Source organism: Homalodisca vitripennis, chromosome 4, assembly GCF_021130785.1.
Source record: "Homalodisca vitripennis isolate AUS2020 chromosome 4, UT_GWSS_2.1, whole genome shotgun sequence".
Taxonomy (NCBI): Eukaryota; Metazoa; Arthropoda; class Insecta; order Hemiptera; family Cicadellidae; genus Homalodisca; species Homalodisca vitripennis.
In genome coordinates, this window is record NC_060210.1 from 108,186,955 (window position 1) to 108,211,830 (window position 24,876).

At 31.7% G+C, this 24,876-nt stretch overlaps 1 protein-coding gene across 1 annotated transcript in view; it reads left to right on the forward strand.

The window, feature by feature from the left end:
• The first annotated feature begins 552 nt into the window (after nucleotides 1-552).
• The window catches only part of LOC124359938, a 29,290-nt gene continuing 4,966 nt past the window's right edge, over nucleotides 553-24,876 (forward strand). Inside the window, exons 1-5 of the mRNA XM_046813106.1 lie at nucleotides 553-740; nucleotides 7,094-7,268; nucleotides 9,039-9,190; nucleotides 10,173-10,281; nucleotides 20,085-20,161. Of these exons, the coding sequence (XP_046669062.1) occupies nucleotides 7,097-7,268; nucleotides 9,039-9,190; nucleotides 10,173-10,281; nucleotides 20,085-20,161 (510 nt within the window). The 5' untranslated portion in view covers nucleotides 553-740; nucleotides 7,094-7,096. The remainder of the gene's footprint in view (nucleotides 741-7,093; nucleotides 7,269-9,038; nucleotides 9,191-10,172; nucleotides 10,282-20,084; nucleotides 20,162-24,876) is intronic.

A 24,876-nucleotide genomic window follows, 5' to 3' on the forward strand; every position in this document is an offset into this window, starting at 1 on the left:
GCTACATTCGTTGGCGGGAACCTGACCTTCGGTGCTTGCAGACTTGGTTGCTACTAAAATACTCAAAAGATATTGTATCATTTTGTCCATACAGACGTTGCTAGAAGTGTAGATGATCAGTCAATCGCAAAAGAGTTCGTCAGTAGAGTTTAATCTCCTAGATTGGATCTATGGTAACTACAAAGACTAAATATTGTTTTGTGTCTTTATATCTTACAGTTAACATGATTTTGTTATTGATTGTGGTTTTTTCGTAGCTACTTTATTCTTAATATGCTTGGATTTGTAAAAATAAACTTCTTATATTCCAAACCGTTTGCAAAATTTGGTTTGTGGTATTCATCCTTGTTTCCAAGACGGAGTTGTTTTTATTAGTAGACCACAAATCAATGTTTTAGAACATCAGACTTTAAAGTCTTTCCGGAGAAGGACCCTCGTATGTTTTTCTCACCACCTCCCCCAAGAAAAATGTTATTCCACCGCTCCCTCCTCTTTTTCCGGATACTTCCCCTCTAAGAGATACATGTTAAGCATAGCACAAAGTGGTTTGACCAAGATAACGCGGCATTGTTAGCCTCCTTACTAACATTAACGTTGGCTGCACTGTTGTATTCTAGCGGGAAACGTATTCGTTTTGTTTTGTCCACGGCGTTTATTTATGTATTTGGTGTTAGGTTAGGATTGTTGAATGTTGGTTCTATTGTACTTAGTTGTAGACCAGTTCATGTTACCTTGTAAAAGTAAGTATATCATATTTAATTATGACAGTGAATTAGTGACTGTGTTCAGTGGAAGCTGGTAGAAAAATAACTAACTAAATACTAGCATAAATTCATACTATAAATAAAAATAGGTTATCCTAATGATATTTATTATATAGAATAGCCTAGCCTACTCTAGTTTTTAAGTGTTCTTGGTAATTTTTGAACTTTTTGAATAAATTAACTTATTTTTAGAGGAAAATTAGCACTTTAGCTTATAACCTAAAATGTAATGAAAGCCAAAGAATTAAGACTAAATAACTTTACCATTTATCGATATTCATTGGTGTACCTTTTTGGTTGGTTTGTACCAACTTAATTGGTTTGTCTCTTTCATTTATAGGTTTAAGTGCACTAGTGTTTTAACAGTTAAAACCAAATCACTCAAGCAATTAACCGGTTGTGTATGCTACCTAGTTTTCCATCAAGTCCAAATAACAATAACCTACCTTCATTCAATGTCCAAAACATACAAGGGTAACAATAATATCAATTCAATAAATGTACTAATTAAACAGATTATTTTGCAGATAGCAGCTACTTTTGTTAACAGACCAGTTGTTTTGACCGATTACAAAGTTCCCCCAAATTCCACCAGTATTGTCACTTGTGTTTTTACTGTACAATTTAAACTAAAACCAAACTCCTAAGAAAAGTACGAAATAAAAGAATTGTCCAGTTATTGTTTAATTGTATTTCTACTCTAAAGGTCTTTAATTTACACCAATTTTTTAAAAGCTAAAATTGTAGAGTTCATAGTTTTTAGAAATTCTTTATAATATAAGGCAAGCAAATAGTGATTTTTTATGGAAAAGGTAACTTAGCTGTTAGCTGCACTATTGGCGCGCATGGTCAGATCATCAATATATCTGATTATTGAAACTACCGAACAATAAACAACCAAAATGACGAACCGAATTACGTTATAGGCATTTCATACTACGGTATAGTTCAGCTATGTTTTTATGTATAAAAACTAATAATTGAATGATGAATTAAACACTATGTATGCGGATTTATAAAAAAATAGTAAACAAATCTGTGTAAAACTTACTGGTTACTATTTTGACGGATAAAGTCTTACAGTTTGTGACACAGATAATGTAGGTTTATCACCATTATAATTGTGACCATTTCTCAAATACCACACAAATAATTTTACATTGTTTGAAATAGTTTTAAGAAATATTGTTATAATACTTTAAAAACAGCTAACTGTGATTAATTGTAAATAACTATAATTAGAAAATGTTTTGTATTTGTTAGTTAGGTATTTTTATTTGATAATTTAATTCGCTGATTCGATTGTCATGGTGGCCGCTTTTTATACTGCAGCCTAGTCTTCCCCAAAACTCATAAAATGTCCCAAAATATACAAGACTAACAGTATTAATACAAAAATTGTACAAATTATATGAATTATTTTGCAGATAGCAGCTGCTTTTATTTTAATGGAACAGCTGTTATTATACATACTTTTGGAAAAGATGTTTTAATTTTTAAACAAATTGATTTCTTTGGTAAATTTTTTTAAAGTTTAACCCCTAGCGTAGCAAGTCTGTTCAACAAACAAGCAGGCCTAAATATTTGTAATTGAACTAAATTTTAGTTCCTGATAAGTAGGCTAGAATTATTAGTAAAGATTTTGAGTTGTGTATTGAAGGAATGTAGGAATGAACCTTACCTGAGAAATTACATATAATTGGTACGTATTGGGTACACAGCCATTAAAACTAAACTAAACTACTCGATAAAACAAAAAATAAATATACTTTTAGCAAATTTCACCCTCAATAAATAGGCTTGCCATAATTTTTCACCGGCCAACCGGGACGCCTCTGTTCAAAATGCGTGAGGGGGGGTAAATATGAAGTCAAATTAAAAATGAAAACCAAAAAACTTTGTGTATAATTGTATGAATTTAATTTCTAAATAGTATAAAAGTGATCTTATAACAATAAAAATACAGTTTGGGCTATATTTTTACACGGCTTTCATTAAATAAGTTGAAACCATTAAACAATACAAGCTTACTCAGGCTATACCTTAAAAACATTGACAGCTATAAAATGTAAAAGCAAGGCTTTTTTTATACCATTCGTATTTTTCACTAGAGCAAATCTTTCTCAATAAGTCTTTTTTGTTTTTTATTTTTTCATAAAATTCAGTGCAGCTAACTGCAAAGTTAACTTTGCATAACATTAAATTTCGAACTGTGGATTCGTGCATTAATCCTCGATCATCACTCCAGGCAATGTTCATCATGGAGAAAACTCTCTCAACTGGAGCAGATGTTCCAGGAAGACAGTAAACATATTCAATTATAAGTCCAAGATTTGTTACTGAAGTATTCTGCTGTTTAAAAGAATGGAACAGCTCCATTCATTTTTCTTCACTTGGTTTCTTCTCGTCTTCTTTTTCCCATATTTCTACTTTTGAGGCCCAAAATCTCTTGGCAAGGACAACCTCGTCAAAAAGTTTGTCGATGTTTATCTTGAGTTTTCCGGTACTTTTATTAATTACTTCTGCAGTTCTTTCAATGTATTCCCATGAAATGCTGTTTTCATTGACCCAGACAAAATCTTGAGCTTCTCCAAAACTATGTTCCCAAAGTGTAATGTAAGAAATAGACCTACTGTAAAATTCGTTAAAATCACTGGTCATTTGGTTACAGTCAACATTGCTTTTACCCTTAAGTGTTTTAAGGACCGTTTTTGCTCCACATGGGATGAAGTTAGACTCCTTTCTTTCTTGCAAATTTTCCTTCAACTTGACAATAAATATATTCCTTCTACAATAAAAATTAATGTGCATAACTTGCAATATTCTGTAAGTTCCTTCCACAGAATCAATTAATTTTGGAAATCATCAAACTCTTATAAAACCATAGGCAAACATTAGAACGTTGAGTACTGAAAAAAAGATTTGTGGCTATTGAATCTGAATGAAGAAAAATCTCCCTAAAAAGAAACCTGTCTAAGAAAAAGTCTGTGACGGCATCACATTTCAGATGCTGTATTAAGAGGAAGGTGAACTAAAGCTTAACTCAACATTCATATTGATTCAACCGTTTCCACCATAGCTAGGTTATGTCCAGAAAGAAAATATTTGTAAATTTTTAATATATTTAGGTAAACACCTATCGCCTGATTCAAATGAATATGTAGTTTTAATTACTAACTTATAAAAAAAGTGCTGTATATAAAAAAGGAGTAAAAATTTAAACAATTTTTTTATTACCTTTATCTTGGTGTTGACTAAAAATAAGTAAAGAGTTTGGTGTAGACTATCGAAACTTTGATTATATGTTATCTAGAGATATAGTGAAAACACAAGGAGTATTGCTAGATTTACATTGTAGGAGGAAAATAAGTTCTACTGCAGTAAATCAAGTGATTATATTTTAGTTAAGTTGAATTTGTCCCGGTAAAAAGGCAATGTGTCTGCAATTCAATGGAAGATCAGGTCATAAACAAAAAAATTTTTTGTATAATTTGAAAGGAGTATATGTTAAATTTAAAGAGACATAACTATATATTTAAAAATTGGTAAACAACTTTTTACAATTATGTAAGCTCCGCTCCGTCTCAAATGGTCTGTTATTTTTGATGCTTCAGGAACTCATAGTGTATGCCAGATTCGAGTGCACTGGTTTTTTTTTTTTTTTTTTTTTAAGTACAAAGTACATGGTTGGACCTCCCCGGGATTTGAACCCGCGATCTCTTGGTTTGAGAGCTGAGACTATAACCATTAGTCTACGGAGGAGGACTACCAAAACATTAAACTTATGGATGGTGTAAACTTAAATACAGATTACAAAGACCTAATAGAGGAACTTTGATGTGATATAGATAGTTATGAATGTATGTGAAATGTGATATAAATGTGGTGATCTTACAAAACTCCTTGGCATCTTTTTAGAATCTGATGAATTAGAAGAAATGTCTGATAATATTGAGTACAAACAATGGGAAATTGTTGAGAAGTGAAATGGAAACCATTATAAAACCCATTATGAATCACTTGTGCAAAGCGTTAACAATCCAGAGTAATTTATTTTACTGATAGATCCAGCAGCCAATATAAAAACAAAACAAAACTGAATATTAGTCACCATTTTTAAGTAAGATTTTGGACTACAAGGGGAGTGGTATTATGCTGTGACCAATGGGGAAAATGTATAACAGTGTTGGCAGACCGACTAAAACCTAAGAGGGAGACTAAAACCAGTTTACAATCCATACCCCATAATCAAAGTTTGGATGCCAAGGATATGTTTGATTTTTGCCTATAGAATTTAAAAGGTATTCAGTATTTATATCTTAAAAGTGAACTTCTTGAATGTGAATTAGAAATTGAAGATAGATTTAAACACTGTTTTAAACTCACTGTTAGTCCTTCATTTCATATAATTCTAAAAATCTCAAAAAATAAAGAGCAGTGTTAACATTTCAATCAACCAAATATTAAGAATTGTTATAACCTCTATCTCCCTCCCTTTTCTTAAATGAAAATTATATATATATATATATATATATATATATATATATATATATATATATATATATATATTGGTCTATATGTGTGATAGAAAGCAGTGATTAGGAGTAATTTGAAAGCGGTCTGCACTGATCATAGTAACTTTTGTGTGTACTGTTTTTGAACATTCTTGTCAAAAAACATAATTTTATACTGCCTATTATGAAACTTGGGTTCCTAATTACAAAGTATTAAGCATACTCAATAACTTGGGTAAGTCTACAGAACTGATGGCAGTTACATGATACAGTCAGTCACAAGATTGCTAAAAAATTGTGTAATGAAATATCCTAACTCATGAACTGTCACAATTTAAAATAAAGGTTGATATTTTTATAATTGTATATATTATACATTTATATCAATGGAGACATTTGGTACAGATATATTAATTTTTGTTTTATTAAGCAGTTTAAGTTAATTTAATGGCTTTGCTCAACAAATGTATATAAGTTACAGATTTTTTGTCGTTTTCTCAGACTTACATACCTTCAGCACTTAGAGATATTAAGCTCTATGGTACTAGAGATGCACCAACTCACTATTATCCAGTGAGTACAGTTGTTCTTGGTCTTGAGGTGGGTCAGCTTTATTAAAGGCTTTAATATCATATGCAAGATATAACAAGACCCTACATTGTTAATAAATAAAAGGAAATTGTAGGGTCCAATTGCAATCCTTGAGAAATCCCCCAAATATAAGGAAAAGGTTGTAATGTACTTATATTTATACTTTACAAATAGGAAGCAGTTGTGTATACAGAGGGTTGCAAATAGGTAACCCTCTAATTGACTCACCAACCACTCAAAGTAACAGCCCACAGATTTCACAGCCATCTAACTTAGCAATAAGTAGGCAGTTATTAATTTTCTTTAATGCTATACTAAAACCTAGGTTAAACAATCAACATGACTGACCCACAAAGGCTGACAACAAACTCTTGAAAACTCAGAAGATTAGTTATAGTTTATTGCTTGCACATAAAGCCATGGTGTTTCAAGTAAATTTGCGTATAGAGATCAGAATCAGTCCAGGACAATGGTCTCAAATACTTCTGCTGGAGTCTACTATAGGCCTATATTTTATAATGCTTTCTTTATCACTTGATTTAAGGGATGAGATAACTAATATTTAAGGATGGTGGGCAAAACACCACCAGTAACAAGAGCTTTTAAAATGAATTGTTATATGTAGTTCTAATATTGGAATGCAGTGTTTAAGGATAATATGTGGGTTGTTACTAGGATCATCACTCTACCTGTGATCAACAGCTTCCAGCTTTTTGTTGGATGTTGTGACTGTTATTGTTAAGCCCCTACATTGTTAATAAATAAAAGGAAAATTGTAGGGTCCAATTGCAATCCTTGAGAAATCCCCCAACCACGCCGTGCTTCTGCTGAAGCTGTGTTAAAGTTTAGTCCAAAATTAAATTTTGGTTCATCAGAAAACTCATCTCCTCTTCTGAAAAAAATTAACTCCTATCATTCTTTTTTGTATCCTAAATATAACACATTTATACAATCATGATTCTATATTTCAGCTTCATATGACTATATTTCAGTTTCATAAAAACTTATATTAACCCAAAATAGGCAGTAAAGTTAAAGTTTTATTCCACTGAATATGCTTGTATTTGTATTGTGACCGTCTGTATTTTTGTATTGATTGTAAGTTATTGTTTGAATTTTTCACAAATGTAACTTATATTTAGTTTGTGAGGGTTGATAAATAACTTGTTGGTTTTTATATTCAAAGAGTAATATTAGCTATTTAATAACTGTTGCTTATTTCAGAAAATGCCTAGAACAAAACAAGTAAGAAAAAAATCATCTTTAAAGAGACATAAGCAAAGCACTTCTGTTAGTGGAACCCTCTTTTCTAACTCTTCAAGTTTAAAGAACTCTTCAACTCTGTTATCTGACGATTATGACTCAACAGAACATCTAATAAGAAATTTTAATGTTTATTGTAAGTATTATTGCAGTATTTATTTAAGTGCATGTTATAGTTAATGGTAAATTAAATTTATTTGTGTGTGTGGATATGTAAAGAGTAAAGAACAAAAAGTGCTTGTTTCACTGGGACTCTAATGTGGATCTTAACATTCTGGATTGGGCAAGATTGTTAACCATTACACTACAAGGAGCCCTTACTTTTTGTCCAGCAGTTATTTTTTACACTTAACTCTTTCCTATCACACATGTTTAAATAACCAGACTATCATCTGATTAGAAGGTAAAGTATTGTACATGTCAAATAACAATACTTTACCTTTATTATATATATATATATATATATATATATATATATATATATACTTATTACTTTGTATATATATATATATATATATACTTATTACTTTATATATATATATATATATATGAAATATTTTCTAAGCATTAGTAAAGCCTATATTACTTAGAGGAGCTAGAACAATTTCTTTTCTGTGTCTCCAAGCAGCATACCTCAAAAATTAATTGAGCTATAGTCTTTAAATTTTGCCTGAATTTTCATTTCTATTTAAGGAACATCGAGTTTAATAATAATCATTCCTTCTGTGGTGTTTAGTTGAGTGTTAGCATAGCCTAGCTGTCTGTAAGATGTGTTAAGAACATATTACATTATAAACTTAATTTTGCCATCTCTCAAGGAGGTAACAAAGTTCTTCTTCTTTCTGTTTATCTGTCTGTTCTCTATTTCAAATACTAATGTAATTTATAGATTTTAAATTTAGCATAAAACTGCTAGATAGAGCTGGATTATGAAGTATATCCTTTCGTCAGTAATTCATCAAAATCTGTTTTCCATATGAAATCAATACATTAAAATAAAAAAATTTACTTGACCACTTCAGAATTTGATGAAAGGTATGTATATATACATTAAAGTTTTTCAAAATCCACAAAAAAAACAGGAACCAACATATTTTGAAATCACCATAACTTTCTTTTCTTATAATATGATGTCTCTTTGTGGTGTCATTTTAATTAGTTATAAATTCTCTACAACACAACATACTTTGTCATAAAAGTTTTTTTTTTATCAAATTCAAAAGTTTAATTTGTTTTTCTCAAAAAGTGCATTTTGAAAGGTTGAAAAAGTTCCTATAAAGGGTTTATATTTTTGGCGATTCTCAAAATTTTAAAGTGGGAGGTTAATGGGTTCATAGTTGTGTAATAATTTAAGATATGGTGTGCAGAGGTTTTTGTAAAAATGTCATACTATGTAGCCTTGCTTTACTTATTGTAATTGTGATGATAATTATTATAATAAATAAAATTTGAGTACTTAAAAGAAGGCTCCTCCTAAGGCAGCAATTTAATTATTAACCAAACAATTGTTTTTAGTTGAGAATTGTTTTCATTTTGTAATACACTTTTTTTGAAAATGTAAGGAGACACTCTAATAGTCAGAAGACTGATCTAGATGATTCTTCAGGTCAGTGCCAAAAAAGATGTGTAATTACTCATATGGATGTGCTGCACAATTTAAAACTCAGAAAAACTAGTGTTAACTAATTACATCATATAATGCATTTTTCTTAATTCTTTGGGGGTTTGTGTTAGTGATTGATTTATTCATAATTCATTTCAAATATAAGACGTAGTCAAATGTTTTTATATTGTGTAGATGTTTGATATGATTGTACATTTTTAGTGTTACTACTGTTGGGACTCTAATTTTTTTTTATAGTTTAATCTTAATACTTTCTAAATTTTGTTGTTTATTTTGTTTCAGATAATGAAAAAATCAAAGAATATCAACAAGGGTACGAGAAAGCCTGTAAGCTTGTTAAACAGATGTTTATTGACAATCTGTGTAATCTACCAGAGTCAATAAAAACATTGAATGTAAACAATGATGTTGAGGAGGAAAGTTTGAGTTCATCGGTAAGTAAGGATTGGGTTTAAATAATCAATACTGGATCTAATGTTAAAATAAAAAATAAAACTTTGGAGGAATTGTTTTATTAGTCTGTGGCAACAATAAATATTAGGGATGCCCATTTAAAAGAGTAGCACATTCTGGTTGTGTTTTGTTAGCCAATCCATTTCATGCAATGATACGCACAGCATTGGGTTATTGAATAAGTAAGACTGTTGAACGCCTTAAGACATTTAATAATAAATACTAAAACAACTCCTTAACCCTAGAACTGCAGAGTCAAATTACCCCCCCCCCCTCTCTCGCACTCTCTCTCTCCAAACCATGAAAATCTCTACAATTTGCCACTAATTGGACCAACAAGCTGATCGCCGTGACTATTTTGTAAGCCTAATTGCGACGATCAGTCCTGGCGGTTTACTAAACATGCACGTTGCGATCGGCCAGCTTGCACTTGTTCTTGTGAACCGCTCTATAACGTAATTCAATACACTACTTAGGCCAGTTTCACATCAGCCACTTAGATCTAAGTAAAGAGGATATACCATTAGTATTTGGGATGCTAACAGAACATGGGCTTCTTTGAAAACATTTGTCAAAGGCCTAACTCTTTTGAGGCCGACACATTTTTTTGTGATGTGCTAAAAAACCATCCTCCTAAATGGTGTTCTACTAAAAAAGACCAAGGCATTTTCAGCCTAGGAGTATAATTTTACAGAAAAAATCATATCATTGTTACAGGGGGTGTATACCTCTTTTGCACTTTTTACAATATTATATCTGCTCCTTTTTCTGGAGCCACCAACAGCTGTGCTGGTTTATGGATCTCCTCAGACATAATTCCAGATACCAGGAGTCAAGTCTGTAACAGTGTCAGATTTCAGGCGCTGCACGTGAGAGGAAGGTGAACTGGAGGTAATCTCAACATTTATACTGACACATGTTATTGTTTAATACTTAATTCAAGCTATTTAATATTTGTTACAGGCTTTAGTCGTAAATCAAAACAAAGATACAAATAATGTCATTGTTCCTAAAACTCGACAATCAAGAGCCCGCAAACCTGCTAAATTGAGTGATTTCAAAAAGCCTAAAAGTGAGTATGCTTAAAATAAATTTTTAAATCTATTTATTCAGTAAATTTTTCTGGGATATGGTAACATTGATGTTATAATAGTTTTAGATTTTTAGAGGTTCATCAATGTACATACATCTGAAATAATCATGCTGATTTTTGAATTAGTTTTTTTAATTGAATACGTCATGAGAAATAAAATCTAGAAATATTAAGGGGCTTATGGATTGAATAAACCTTTGTGTTTTATTTATAGAGTAACTGATAAGTCCAAGTAAAACATTTCTGATAACGTATTTTAAATCCGACGATTTTGCTACAATACTGTAATACTAATTGTTATTGTTTTTTGTCACATTGCGATATTATAAATAAGTTATTTTGTAGCTAAACCATTTTTAGTGTGGCTGTTGCCAAATAATAAAAGCTTTCTAAGTATATTTATACATTCTTTTCAACATGATTATTGTTGTTATATTAAATATTTCTTTACGTAATTATAGAAATATTATGAAGAATATATTGTTAATGACAACATTAGTCTTTTACAAGTACTAGACCAAAGCATGGCAGTGACCTATAAATGGTTATTGGTCTCAAAGGGTTAAAGTAAAACACAGAAAAATTAAATAATTGCGTTTGAGGTATATGCCATTTCAACAACCAATGAGAAACACTATCTCATTCAAGCCCTGCTAGCCAGAAACTGACACCATCTTCAGGTTGGCAGAAACAATATCATGTATCTTCAGCTCATGACTCATACGCTCAGATCCGTCACTAGCTTGTAATTTATTCACACCACATTATTACTAGCATATTTAGAAATTAAATCTTTGTTTTGCTTTCAGGTAGTTTTACTTTAAAAAATGTTTTTTATGTGAAATTAAGTGCAAAACTTTTTCATTGTTGCTTAATATACAATATATACTTGCACTGTCGATACTTGTTTTTAAAAACCACTTTAAAACTCCACCAATGCAAACGATGTTTGCGCATATACACATTTTATATAAATCCGTTGACAAGCTACAGACACCATTATGACATCAATAAATCATGTTTACAAATTTTTATACGTATTTAAGTATTTAGCCCTCATTTTGAGTTCCTGTCTTTCAGTTTCTGATAAATAAATTCTGCATCTTTTGGCTAATTTGGATTTGTCCAAAAAATATTTGGTACAACAACAGGGAACAATGCACAAAAATTGCTCAGCAATCACTAGATTTTGCAAATACATTTTTTTGTGTGAGTTCTAATATTTTTTCCAGTTTAATAGCTCTGTCAAATAATTTAAGTCAAGTTGTCATGGGCAATAAAATACATGGGTGCCCACACTACACCAAAATCAAACCAAATGATCCATTGAATGGAGGCATTCAACATTGCCTGAGAAAGTGAAGTTTTAGGTGTAATTTTAGCTTAAAAATCTTGTGTTGTACTTTCAGATAGAAAGGGGATTTTGCCTGTTGATTTCTTGCTTTATAGGGACACAGTAAATGTTTTAACAAACTGTAAGACCTTTCAAAAATTGTGTTGTGTAATTTAAAACAAGAAATACTGAGTAGAGGAATTATTATGCTTTTGTCAATGTCCATTCGCATATGAAAAAAAAAACATTCAGATCTCATTGCATCATTTTTCTGGTAAAAATGTAATCATTACCCCAGTGACTGCCATACGTTTTTGCAACTGAAGAAGCATCCTGGTTTTCAGAATCAAAATGTCAACGATAGCAATGTGTTTTAGTATTAGCTGTTAAATCAAGTAGCAAACGTCTATGACGACGGTATACAAAAGCTTGTTCAATTTTTTAAGTGACAACAAAAAAATAAATAAAAGTGTGGACATTTATGGGAAATAAAATTGTTACAAAAATATTTTTTATACATAAACAGTACTTACTACAAAAAATACACCCTGTATTTGTTAAAATTTCACTTATTAAATCCATTTTTGAGATATTTACCGTAAAGTGTGCACAATTTCAAAACTTTCAGTACAGCTATCAATAACCCAAACAAATCTTTTCTAAATTCTTATCGGAGTGTCAATGTCACTGTAGCTGCTATAGTGTATTTTATTAATGTATTAAAATACCAGTGAATTTGATGAAGACAAAGCTCAAAATATGGAGACGAGTTTATATTCTGTTGATACTAGAGATCTACTTGAAACTGATTGAATTTCTATTCTGCAAATAAAAATACTTTTAAAACAGATCAACCTATAAATTAAATTACATATTACTTGGTTTGTTTAAAAGCAAATAATAAATAATCCATCGTAAAGTATCAACCTTGATGCTAATAAACTTTGTAATTTATTTGAGAATGTCATTTAAATCTCAGTTATTTAAAGAGCCAAAGATCAAATACTGCCATTTAAAGTAAAAGTTATGTACATGGTTATACATATTTTATTTTAATTTATGGTTATATTATATTTTAATTCTCACTTTGTTGGGTTTATGGTTGAGTTGAACATATCCAAAGTCATAATGGAAAGCAATGCTAATATTAGAGCAAGTGTTCCAACACCAGAGTTAAAGTTTTTTCAGTTTGTAACGATGGAGGAAGTAGAGAAAATAATTCTTAAAGGCCAGTAGAGCATGTGGTTGGGATGATATTCCTATGTCACTGTTAAAACTTCCTTTTAAAGTGGTAAGCCCAATTTTAGCTGGTATAATAAATCAATCATTTAATCACGAACACTTTCAGAGTAAATTAAAATTATCAGAAGTAATTCCTGTGTTTAAAAAAGATTTATCCAGTAAAATATCTAATTTTAGGCCCATCTCATTACTGAGCAATATTTCAAAGATTTTTGAGAAGAAAATAAATAATAGGACAACATTTTTTAGAAATCAACAAACTAATATGTATGGTTTTAGGTCCAGTGTACTTTTCTGACATAGCCCGAGCTCCATCGGTGCAAATTGCTCCTCATTTGATCCAAGACATGTCATTATTCTTCAAACATGTATTAATCATTCGGAAAATGGTTTCAAATTAGTATCGGCTGAAAAAGTCCCAAAAAGCAACTCTTCCCGAATTGCCTCACCATCGACGAATCTGACATAACATATTTAGTCCGGTCAATTTAGACATTGACCTTTGCAAAAATTCCCAGAAAGCTGAAAATTTGCATAGATGTTAGGGACACCATTGTTATAAAATTGTGAAAAGTCCCCATCGATCCCATGTCTGCAAAATTTTTTATTCAAGGTCAAATTTCACAAAAATAGGTTTTTAGAATTTTTCAGTAAAACAGTTAGTTTTATGAAAAAATATGTCAGAAAAAAATTGTAGATCATGCAATTACCTACAAAAAAGTTTCTTATGCTTTTTTTCATAACACTAACCATTTTTGAGAAAAAACCATTACAAAATTTTCTTACGCTGTATTGTCTATAATATGAACACGTTTCCACGCCATCTATGAGGTAGTGTACCTAGTGCGATTTTTTATGTGGTTTCCCCGGTAGGCCTATTCCAGTAAAATTTAATGAATGTTTGGTTATTCTTCTTCTTTTTAGTTGTTGCACTCTTGTCAGTGTGGTTGTTGTCGATCAGGTACAGCTCGAGTGACAAGTCCCGTTATATTTGAATGTAAACATATTTTATTCGTCATCATAGTTTAGTTATTTCCTCTTCTTCCCCTCCATCTTCTCTCTCTCTCTCTCTCTCTCTCTCTCTCTCTCTCTCTCTCTCTCTCTCTCTCTCTCTCTCTCTCTCTCTCTCTCTCTCTCCTCTCTCTCTCTCTCTCCTCCCTCTCTCTCCCTCTCTCTCTCTCCCTCTCTCTCCTCTCTCCCTCCCTCTCTCTCTCCTCTCCCTCCTCTCTCTCTCCCCTCCTCTCTCCCTCTCCTCTCTCTCTCTCTCTCTCCCTCTCCCTCTTCTTCTTCTTCTTCTTCCTCACCTTCTTGAGTAGACGTAAATTGTACTAAAACCGATACATCAGTTGTTTCGTCGTTCATTTAAAAACCTTCTTCTGTTGGAGATTCAACATTTGAACACGATTGGCCTTGACAAGGGGTGCACGCTAGTGAACAAAATAAGCCTACTTTTTTGCGGCATCTTAAGTTACACCCCTTTTTGCAGTTCCAAAAAACAGAATTAAGGAGGTTTTCTGGTTCAGGTGGAAGAAGCGTGTGGGATATGCTTCCAACCCCATTGTTCTGGGTCTAGTTGATTACCAAGCCACACACCTGAACCTAGTAATATGCAATATAAAACTGTTGGTGAGCGGAAGCCGTGGTTAGGGGAAGGCTGTTTTTCTGTTATCAGCACTTACTTTTTTACATATATTTTCTAATTCTTCTAACGTAAACTGGCAGTCATCACTACTTTCAATATATGAAAATATTTCCCCCATGGTGAGATACAATGCTTCTTCTTGAGGAAAGCCGACTTAGCCTCCAGGGGTCGGCTTTAAAAATGATACAAAGCAATCATTATGGTACTTAGCTTCAGCAGCAACTAAATCGTGTTCAAACCCGATGCGAGCAACAATAGTTTTTGCGGTGTCGTCAGAACGAGACTGAGCTGCTTTCATAACTGAGTATTTAAATGAATGAGTTATAACGTTACAAATTTTACGACGAGATTTCTGTGCTTGTGTCTTTTTGTATTCCTCACTGAACTTGTCGTCGCAAAATAAACAACAATTTTTAAAAGAAAAATATGACTCACTTACATGTGTTCTCGTACGAGGAGGACTTTTTGAGAGGTACTAGCTTATTCCTCTTCATGTTGCCATTTTTCTGCTGCAACTGTACTCTTTCTATTGTAGTGTTTGCGACACTGCACATTATTTGTCGCTGAATTTACATTCTTCAAGTAATCAGTAAATTGATTCCTAAATTGAATACTGGGGTTAAATAACGTCTTCATACCGCGATCAACAATAACACATTCACTTGAAGATAAAAGTTTAGAGCAAATAAAACACTATTGCAACATATTTTTAACAAAAAGTGAATACAGCACAAACTTAAGCAGAGAATATCTGAAATAACTACGTGTTTTCACTAGGAAGGAATTTTAAAGACTAACGAGGATTTAGGTGCTACCTCAGAAAAGCAGGTGGACGGAACGGGCATTCGAACAATGGAGTGACAGGCAGATGCTCAAAGGGACATGGTCCCTTAAAATTAGGGACTCGGTTTTGTTTATTTCATATTCTCAGGATTATCGGTCAATATGAATGTATTAGTCACACAGACTTTGGTTTTATTTATATTACACGCCCAATGGTATCATATGCAGCTTAGTCTTGCTTATTATGTACAATACAGCGTAAGAAAGTTTGTAATTGTTTTTTTCTCTAAAATGGTTAGTGTTATGAAAAAAAGTATAAGGAGAATTTTTGTAGATAATTGTATGATCTACAATTTTTGTATAACATATTTCTTCATAAAACTAACCGTTTCGCTGGAAAGTTCAAAAAACCTATTTCTGTGAAATTTGACCTTCAATAAAAAATGTTGCAGACATGGGATCGATGGGGACTTTTCACAATTTCATAGCAATGGTGTCCCTAACATATATGCAAATTTTTAGCTTTCTGGGAATTAATGCAAAGTTACCCCTATTTTTTTGCTAAATTGACCGGACTAATTAAATTTAAAAATCTATGAAGATAGGTAGCTTTACTAACTTGTATGGGAAACTGGGAAGTTTTCAATTGCATGTGAAGATCTTTCAAAATGTGAGCTATACGTTTTGATACCATATCATTTGACATTGGTATGGCCTTCAAGCCTTAACCCATGGATTCTCCAAAAATAGTTGAAACCATATCAATTACTGCTGATAATATCAGGTCTTCTCCAATAGTGTGCATTTTTTCTTCTGAGCAATTATCTGTGAAACCTGATAAGATGCCAACAAAGCCTTTTAGGGTACACTTGTAATTTTACACAAAAGCATTTTTTGTAGATTTAAGTTTTTGTTCAAAAAAACTCCTTTGTTTTTTTGTGATATTTCCATGTTTAGTATTCAATTAAATTCAAAACTTCTTTATTCATAAGACAGTACAGGTATTGTACATAGAATAGTGCCAGTTATCTAACATAAAAGTAGTCTTAATCTATGGTAATAATGTATTAACTGTAGATAATTCATTTTTAAATTGTTAGTTAGCTTTTTATTTAGTTAATATTGTCTTATTTATTTATATGTTGAGTGTATCAAATTTTTTTTTTTTTTTTTTTTTTTTTTTTTTTTTTTTTGCTAATGTAACTATATTAAATGTGACTAATTAAGTTAAAGAAAGTTAAGCAAGTATTATACACGGCTCAAAAAACTCTTCCAGGCTATAGAGGGCTCTTTTTATTAAATACTGCTTCAGAAGGACTTTAAATTTATTTAAATGTGGCTCTGATTGAATACTAGAAGGCAGATTATTATAAAATTTTGCACCCATGTATGAGGGTTTTTTGCAATAAAATTGCAAATTATGTTTTTCTAAGCACAACTTTTTTTGTTTCTTGTTGAATATTGATGATGGTGTCCTAGTTTTAAATGGTTATGAAATGTTTCTTTTATGCTTAAGACAGTTTCAAAAACGTAAAGACTATACACAGTTAGTATTTCTAATGTAGAAAAATGCTGTTTAACTGAATTACTATGACCCAATCTTAAAATGATTTTTATTGCCTGTTTTTGAGTCTTTAAAATAGAGTCCATATTTTTATTTGTAGTCCCACCATAAAGGCTTATGCCAAATGAAATTATTGAATGTATGTATGCAAAATAAATTATTTTAAATGTTTTTGAGCTGCATATCAAGGACATTTTTCGAAGGGCATACTAACCAGATGATATTCTTGGCAATATCATTGTTACATGATTTGTCCAACTTAGGTGTTGGTCTATTACCAAACCTAAAAATTTTGAGCTACTGACCTGTGATATGGTTTGGTCATCTAATTTTATTATTGGGTTATATGATTTTCCTTGTTGAGTAGAGAAAGTGATAAAATTAGTTTTATTTGGGTTAATATGAAGATTGTTCTTTTTAAAGTAACTATTCATGGTGGAAATATTTAAACTAGATAGAATTTCAATTTCTTCTTTGGAGCTGGCCGATATTTTTAAATTTGCATCATCTGCATAGAAAACCACTTGACTGTTTCCCTCTAGTTGTGGTTCACCTTTGGCAACAGATGAAAAGAATTGGACTCAAGATTGAGCCCTGGGGCACACCAAATTTAGTAGTCTTGACTGCTGAATTATGTATACTTTTGAAGTTCTTTTTATTTAAATGTGTAATTTGAACAAATTGTTTCCTTTTTAGCAGATAGGATTCAAACCAATTATACGCAAAATTCTTTATTCCCAAATTATGAAGACGTTTTAGCAGTATTTCATGTGAAATGCTGTCAAATGCCTTGCTAAGATCCAAAAATATCCCAAGAGCTTTTTCTGAATTATCAATGGAATCTATTACTGATTCTATGAATTCCAATGCTGCTGTTTTGACTGACTTGCCTTTTCTGAAGCCATGTTGAAAAGAATCCAGCAACTGATTTTTTTCAAGGTAATCAAGTAATTGGTCTGACATGGCGCGTTCAAAAATTTTTGAAAATGCTGGCAGTAAGGCAATTGGACGATAATTATCCATCTCATTTTTACAGTTTTTTTTGTGAATTGGTATAATTTTAGCTATTTTTAATTGTTCTGGAAATGTCCCTGTAATTAATGAGGAGTTTAATAGGTGCAATAGTGGTTTTAACAGAAATGTATTAGCTTTTTTAATAATGGCTATTAGTACATCGTCATATCCACAGCTGTATTTGTTTTTCAGACTTGAAATGATTTTATCTAGGGTCTTGTAATCAATTTCCTTGCACCGGAACAGCTTACTATTACTATGGTCTTCCTCAGAGGTGTTTTGAGAGCACAAGCTCTTTTGTAAATTTTCATTTTTTGTAAAATGATTAAGAAAAAGTTCACTTATTTTATCAGGATTAGTGTAAAGCTCTCCTTCATTACTTACTGTAATGTTTTCATTTGTTTTGTTTTTATTTCCAACCTCTCTATTAATAATTTTCCAGGTATCACCTATCACATTTTTTGAATTTAGAATTTTGTGGTCATAGAATGCTTTTTTGTTTTGTAATATTTTTCTTTTAAATTCAATGTTTTTTTGTTTGGTGCTATTCTGTATATTTTTATTTTTTGATAGTCGTGCCAAATTACTTTGAGTGATCAAGTCAGCATTATCCATTTTCAGGTCATCTGTAATCCAAGATTTTTGGTTGACATTTTTCCTAACTAATAATTTGGGGAAACAAATATTAAAGTGATATAGGAAAATGTTGTTAAACATTCCAAATTTATTACACACATCAGAGGTATATACATCAAACCATGATTCATTACTCAGAGCTATCAGAAAATTTGAAATATTTTCTTCTGAAAAATGTCTAGAATATTGAAAAATAAATCTGTTTTCATTTTTGTTCTCATGGGCACCTATATTGATTTCGATTAATTGAGCATCATGATCGGATAGTTGTGTATTAATACCAACTATCTTTATCAATGAAATATCAATGTTAGTAAAAGTATTATCAATAACAGTTGCTGATTGTTCTGTTACACGGGTTGGAAAGTCAACAAGATAATAAAAGCCGTAGGTGGTTAGTATATTACTTACTTCCCTACTAGTACATCTATTCTTAGTCATATCTATATTAAAATCTCCAATAATCATTATGTCTTTATATTTAGAACATAGAGCTTCCAAGATTACATTTAGTTTGTTAACAAAAATACACTCATTTGAAGTAATTGGTGATCTATAAAATCCCAACAACAGCATTTTTCTATTCTTTTCTACATATTCCACCATGCAAACTTCAAAAATTTTGTCTTCCATTTGCTCTGAAACTATTTTAAGATTTACTGACTTAAATTTTAAAAGATGTCTTTTTAGTTTGCTAGGTTTGATGCTGTCAGATGCTAGGACGGCTAGACAGATTACACACTTGAGCCGTTCTTGGCCATTTATAGTTGTTTTTGTAAAACCTAGTGATAAATAACTGTCGACATACTTATGCACTTTGGCTATTTTTGGTCCGATGATCACGCTTGCCGTATCGCCGGGATCCTCTTCTGACCTTGACTGACAATGATGCAATCACTTATACCTGTCTTCACTAATGCATCATCACTTCCACCACAGTTACAAGAAATCTTTTAATTTCGATGTAAATATATACACTTGTACTCATCCAAAAACTTTACGCAAAACCAAAGTATCTATGAAAATATCAACAAAACATGGAGAACTGCAATAGACGTGACCTGAGCATTCATTGTGCCCCCCTTGGCGATGGCACCCCACTCTTTGAGGACTTCTGCATTACAACACAGAACAAACAACAACACACAGTTTGGATACTTTGTTGAATCCCATTTCCTGGAAATTTAAGTAGAAGATAAGGATCGCCAAATACTAGTTTAGATTTTTCCACTCAGAGACCACGTGGCCAGCATGATTTTCAAACATTCCTATAGACTAACAAAGTGTAACTCAATATTGTATACCAAATAGTTGTAAGAGAAAATAAAACAACATTGTGTTCACGTCAACAAAAGTTGATGTCAGGCTATGGAGAGAGTTCGGCATGTTAATTGTATTTGATACTGCCTTGTGATGAGGGTTTGTTTTACATATCGGTAGCAAACCTGTTAAATTAACAAGTAATCAACTAATAAAATAAATAGCTCTGCCATAAATTCCTAGACATTACTTAAAATAAGTAAAAACTCTGATCATCGAATTCATTTTGTTACAATGTTTGTTTCCAGCACCAAAATTAAGAACCAGCCGGAAACGTTCAGTATCAGTACCGAGAACTCCAGGACCTTCTTCTGATTGCTTTAAGGCAAGTGTTTTTCTTTTTTTTTTTAAATAAAATTGCATTTTTTAAGTTTGCTTTTATGTTTAGTTAGACCCTGCAATGGATTGTTTATTTCAGATCCTTTGATTATAGATTGTTGTGCAACTATTAATTTTGCTTGTAAATTAAGGGAATGGGAGAATCATTGATTTTTATTAGGAACAATCTAATAATTTTGTTAAAACATTACCATACCAAAAAAAAGTTTATTTTAATTTTTATTACATTAATAGCAATAAAACAAAAATGTCTTTTCACAGCTTATAAACCAGAGGAAACTATTTTATATGCCAGAGACTGTAAGATGTCCAAGTGAGGTTTGCATCGAATATCATTCCTAGCAGTTTTTCTTGCACTACATTGTCCAGGCCTAGTTTCTCTCTTCTCCTTCCAAATATCTGCTTTGTTTTTGTAGTGTTAGCAACCAAGTCATTTTCCTTGCAGTACTAATAGGCCTTGTTTAAACTTTGAGAAGAGTGTTCTTCTAGAATAACAGCTGTCTCATCGCTTATTACCAGAGTAGTGTTGACAGCATACATTAAACAAGTGTTCAAATCACCAAGGTATTGTGGATTTCACATACTTTACCAACTATATTCTCTTTCAACTACTTGGCTGCGTCCACTTAAGTACGATGTAAACCATGATTTTGCTGCTTAATTTATGCCTAATGCCTTAAGTTTCAGTAGGATGAAATCGTGCCCTAGGGAATCAATCACCTTGCAGAAATCGATTAGCATTCCTATAACTAGTTTTTGTTTTCTAGCTGATCAGTCACATTTTCCACGTGGCTGATTATGTCTTTTATGGTTGATTTCCCTTTTAAAAATTCATGCTGTTTGTCGTTTACAGTCTGCTGTCCTCTACATATTGTAGTAATCTTGCAAGCACCGCTTTTTCAATTATCTTAGAAAAGGTGGAGACTAGCGATATGGGTCTATAATCTTTTGGATCCGTTAATGTGCCTTTTTAATGTTTTGTGTAGATTTTTGAACATTTTGACCACTTAGGAATAATCCTTCTATAAATGATTTATTAATAATACTTGTTAATGGAGCTATGAATTCTTTGGAACAGATTTTTACAAGTTGTAAGGTAAGTTCATCCAGTTCTGCAGACCATCCTTGATTTAAATGACCGAATTATTTTTGATATTTCTTCTGGATTGGTGAATATATTGATTTCATCTGAATGTGACTTGGTTGACTGTGGAAGCTCTTGTTACATTGTCTTTAAATAGTGCTTCATCAGCAGCGCATATGAAGTAGTTATTTAGTTGTTCTGCTACTTTAAGACGATCGTTCAGTAACTTTCTATTTACATTCAGCTGAATCTGAGGTTCTCTTTGTCTTTTTTTGTTTTGTTTTGAGATGTTTCTATGTATTCAATAGTAGCTTATTTTCACAAGAATTTTAATTTTAGGCCATACTTTTTCTTTCCATTAGTGCAGATTGGTCTGTCTTCAATATTTCCTGGAAGTTCAAATTTAGTGAGAGCTTGCAGACAGACTTGCTTTAGCAAAATTACCTCTTTGTTGTCATTCACATTTGAGTTTTTCTTATTTCTCTGTCATTTTTTTCTTTTTTGGCAGGCTATTTCTATACTTACATACAATGAGTTGTAAAAATTGTTGTAGGCTAGGTCAACATTTGTGGCATTATGGACTCTAAGCCAGTGATAAGCCTGCTAAGAGGTACTTTATATGTTGAATATTTTCTTCATGGAAGTGTCAGATGACCTGACCTGATAGGGTTGTGATTGGTGATGAAATTTTGAGATTTTATATTTGGGCCTTGTGGTCAGATATGCCAGTAAGTATCATCTCAACGTCCAGTTCTTTTGTGTAGCGATTTATACATGCACAGTCAATTGATGTTGAAACAGTACTTGTAACTCTGGTAGGAGGTAGAAAGAGTCTCCTAATGTCAAAAGCAGCCAGTGTTTCATTCAATTTAGCTGTGTAGATGTCAGGGTACATTAGTCACCCATAATGATTAGTGGGTACTTGTAGTCTGTTGTCACTTGTATGATTGTAGAAAGTCTTTCTAGAGCTTCATCTTTGAAGCTATCTTTATAGTCCAAGCAAGTATAAATTGCTGTTTTATCATCTGTTCTGCTAAATTGAGCTAAGAGAGTGTAGAAAGTGTGGTATGTCATGTTCAGTTCATCTTTATTTAAACCATGCTCTGTTATTATTACGATGTATGGCTTTGTTATTAGGATCAAATAGTTTGTTCTGTCAAATTTTATCATAAGATCCTCAGACTTTTCATATATATGAATTAAATTTGTATAAATGGCAATAGCTGAATTTAATTTCAATAAACATTGAATCACAGTGTTTTTTATATTTTTTAAATATTTTTATGATATATTCCCTGATTGCCTCTATTAGGGTTAGGAGGTTAAATGTATTCTACCCTGCGGTTATAAGATATAAGAGAGTGCACCAATGGAAATATTTTTCTAGTGTACATCGCTTACCTTAAAGATGCTAGTAAACATTTTGCTGTTTATGTTCTACTTACAGGTTACCTTTCTTAGAGATAACTATAATCTATCTTGAAGTAGCGATATTCAATTGAGTGTAGAGATAGGATTTTTAGTGAATTTTACAAATAACAACAGGATTAGTAGGGAATAATTCGCTGTTAATCTTAAGAACCGGATGTAGTACAATGCCCTTGAGTTTTTATCCATAAGAGCAGTGTTAAACCAAGATGTATAGAGTAGAGGAGGTGGGCCGGACTCCCTTCCCCCGCACCTACCATTCGGTAAGGTGACATCACTACAGACCAGCCGGCCGCTAAACTACAAAGCATGAAACCTTGTTTCACGCCTTTATAAGTTGGAATATGTGTTAAAGGTGATTTTAGTTAAATATTCTGTATTGATAATCTAATATTGAAACAATTGCTTAAACTTTAGGTGTTATATTATAGAAAACCTTAACTTAGAAATAAAAATATTAATTACAATGCCTTTTCCCACTATCATGTTGTACTTTGGTTGCATTGGTTGTTATTTTGTTTCAATAATGTCTTGAATTATTATAACTATCTATTTTTTAAATGTTCAAACCTTCAAATGATGTTCCCAATGATATAATAAAATAATTTTTTCAATAATTATTGGTTAAATTTTCTTTTTAATTTCAGTAGGTAACAATGTAGGGTTTCTATTACTTAAATATTTAAAATACCTAAGCAGAAAACAACACTAATGTCAACTTTTTATACTATCACTAAGCCACACATTTTCTCTCTCTAAAAAAGGGGGTTTTTCTTATAGAAATATCCAAAGAATGGCTATGGCTAACTATTCTTAAAGCGTGGGATTCTTTATATTTTTCACTTTGGCTAAAAATTAAACTGATAGTCTTCTAGTTGTTTTGTTGGTTTGTAACCTTCTTAATATTTTTCTTATTTATTTTCTTAACCTTTCTTCTTTCAACTTCTCGCTGGTTGTATAACTTAATACTCATTGCGATTCTTTTTCATACAAATAATTATATGACTTGATGAGGAAAGAGTTTGTTTTCATTAGACATATTCCTATTCCAATTTCTTTTTATTCCATGTTAGGAATGAACTTTTGAAGTAATAGCTTATGGCTTTATATATTATTTAAATATTCATCACTAGGTTCTGTCCATCCTGAGATACTGTTACTTTCACATTTGTATTGTTAAGTTCACTGCTTTCGTTTTCTTATTTGTCTTTCAAAGTACATTGTTAGTGTTCGCTGTTACTTTTCTCGCAATCTTAAATATGGTTAGTTTCTGTTAATTATTTGATAATTTTCACATCTTTTCCTAAGCTGTTTTCTAACAAATAACTTATCTTCAGTGATATCAGTGTTCGTATTTACTTTATGTTGACATGTTTTTCCCTGTTGTATGGTTACTATACTTTTTTCTATATTTGTAAATAAATTCTTGACTATTTTTCTTTGTTGTCTCTTATCCCCTCTTATTTAGTGAACATTCACTACAAAAAACAGTCAACAGCATTTATTGAGGGAACAGCATCAATTAAATTTAGGATAAAATTAACTCCTAAAAGTTTGTTGAGTATACATGAGATGCTCTTTGATTGAGGATGTCTTTTCTCTTCATTTTGCACCTATCAATCCAAATTGACTTATTTGGAAAAAGTGAAATAAGATATAATTTTACTTAGATGTTTGGTTTTCACATGGCTGCCAGTAGTACATCAACATAACGGGTTCCAGGTATAATGGTAATTACAGTTTGTATAAAAATTATAGCAGAAAATAAATCCTGCAGGAAGTCTCATTAACACAATACCAGCCAAAAATTGTAACAATGCATTTTAAACAACATGACAGACTAGTGTATTGATAACATCCACAAATAGACTGAAACTGATATTTTTGTAAGAAACAACAGATATGCTGCAAGTCCGTAAAGGCACAGGGCACTGTGCGGCACGGACAGCCGGGTCTAGCGTAACACCATCGCCAGAATTCAGCTTAGTCTGACCCACCTCCTCTACTCTATACATCTTGGTATTAAACCTCATACAGTTTTATACTATTTTTTGTTGTGTTATCAACTACAGAATTTTATTCACCTTTAGGCCTCATTAAACTTCTGCTGAATGTGAACCGCAAAAATCCATTTACTGTTTTACAAATGGCGAACAAAGAGTTTATGGATTTTGCAGCTTTAAGCAAGG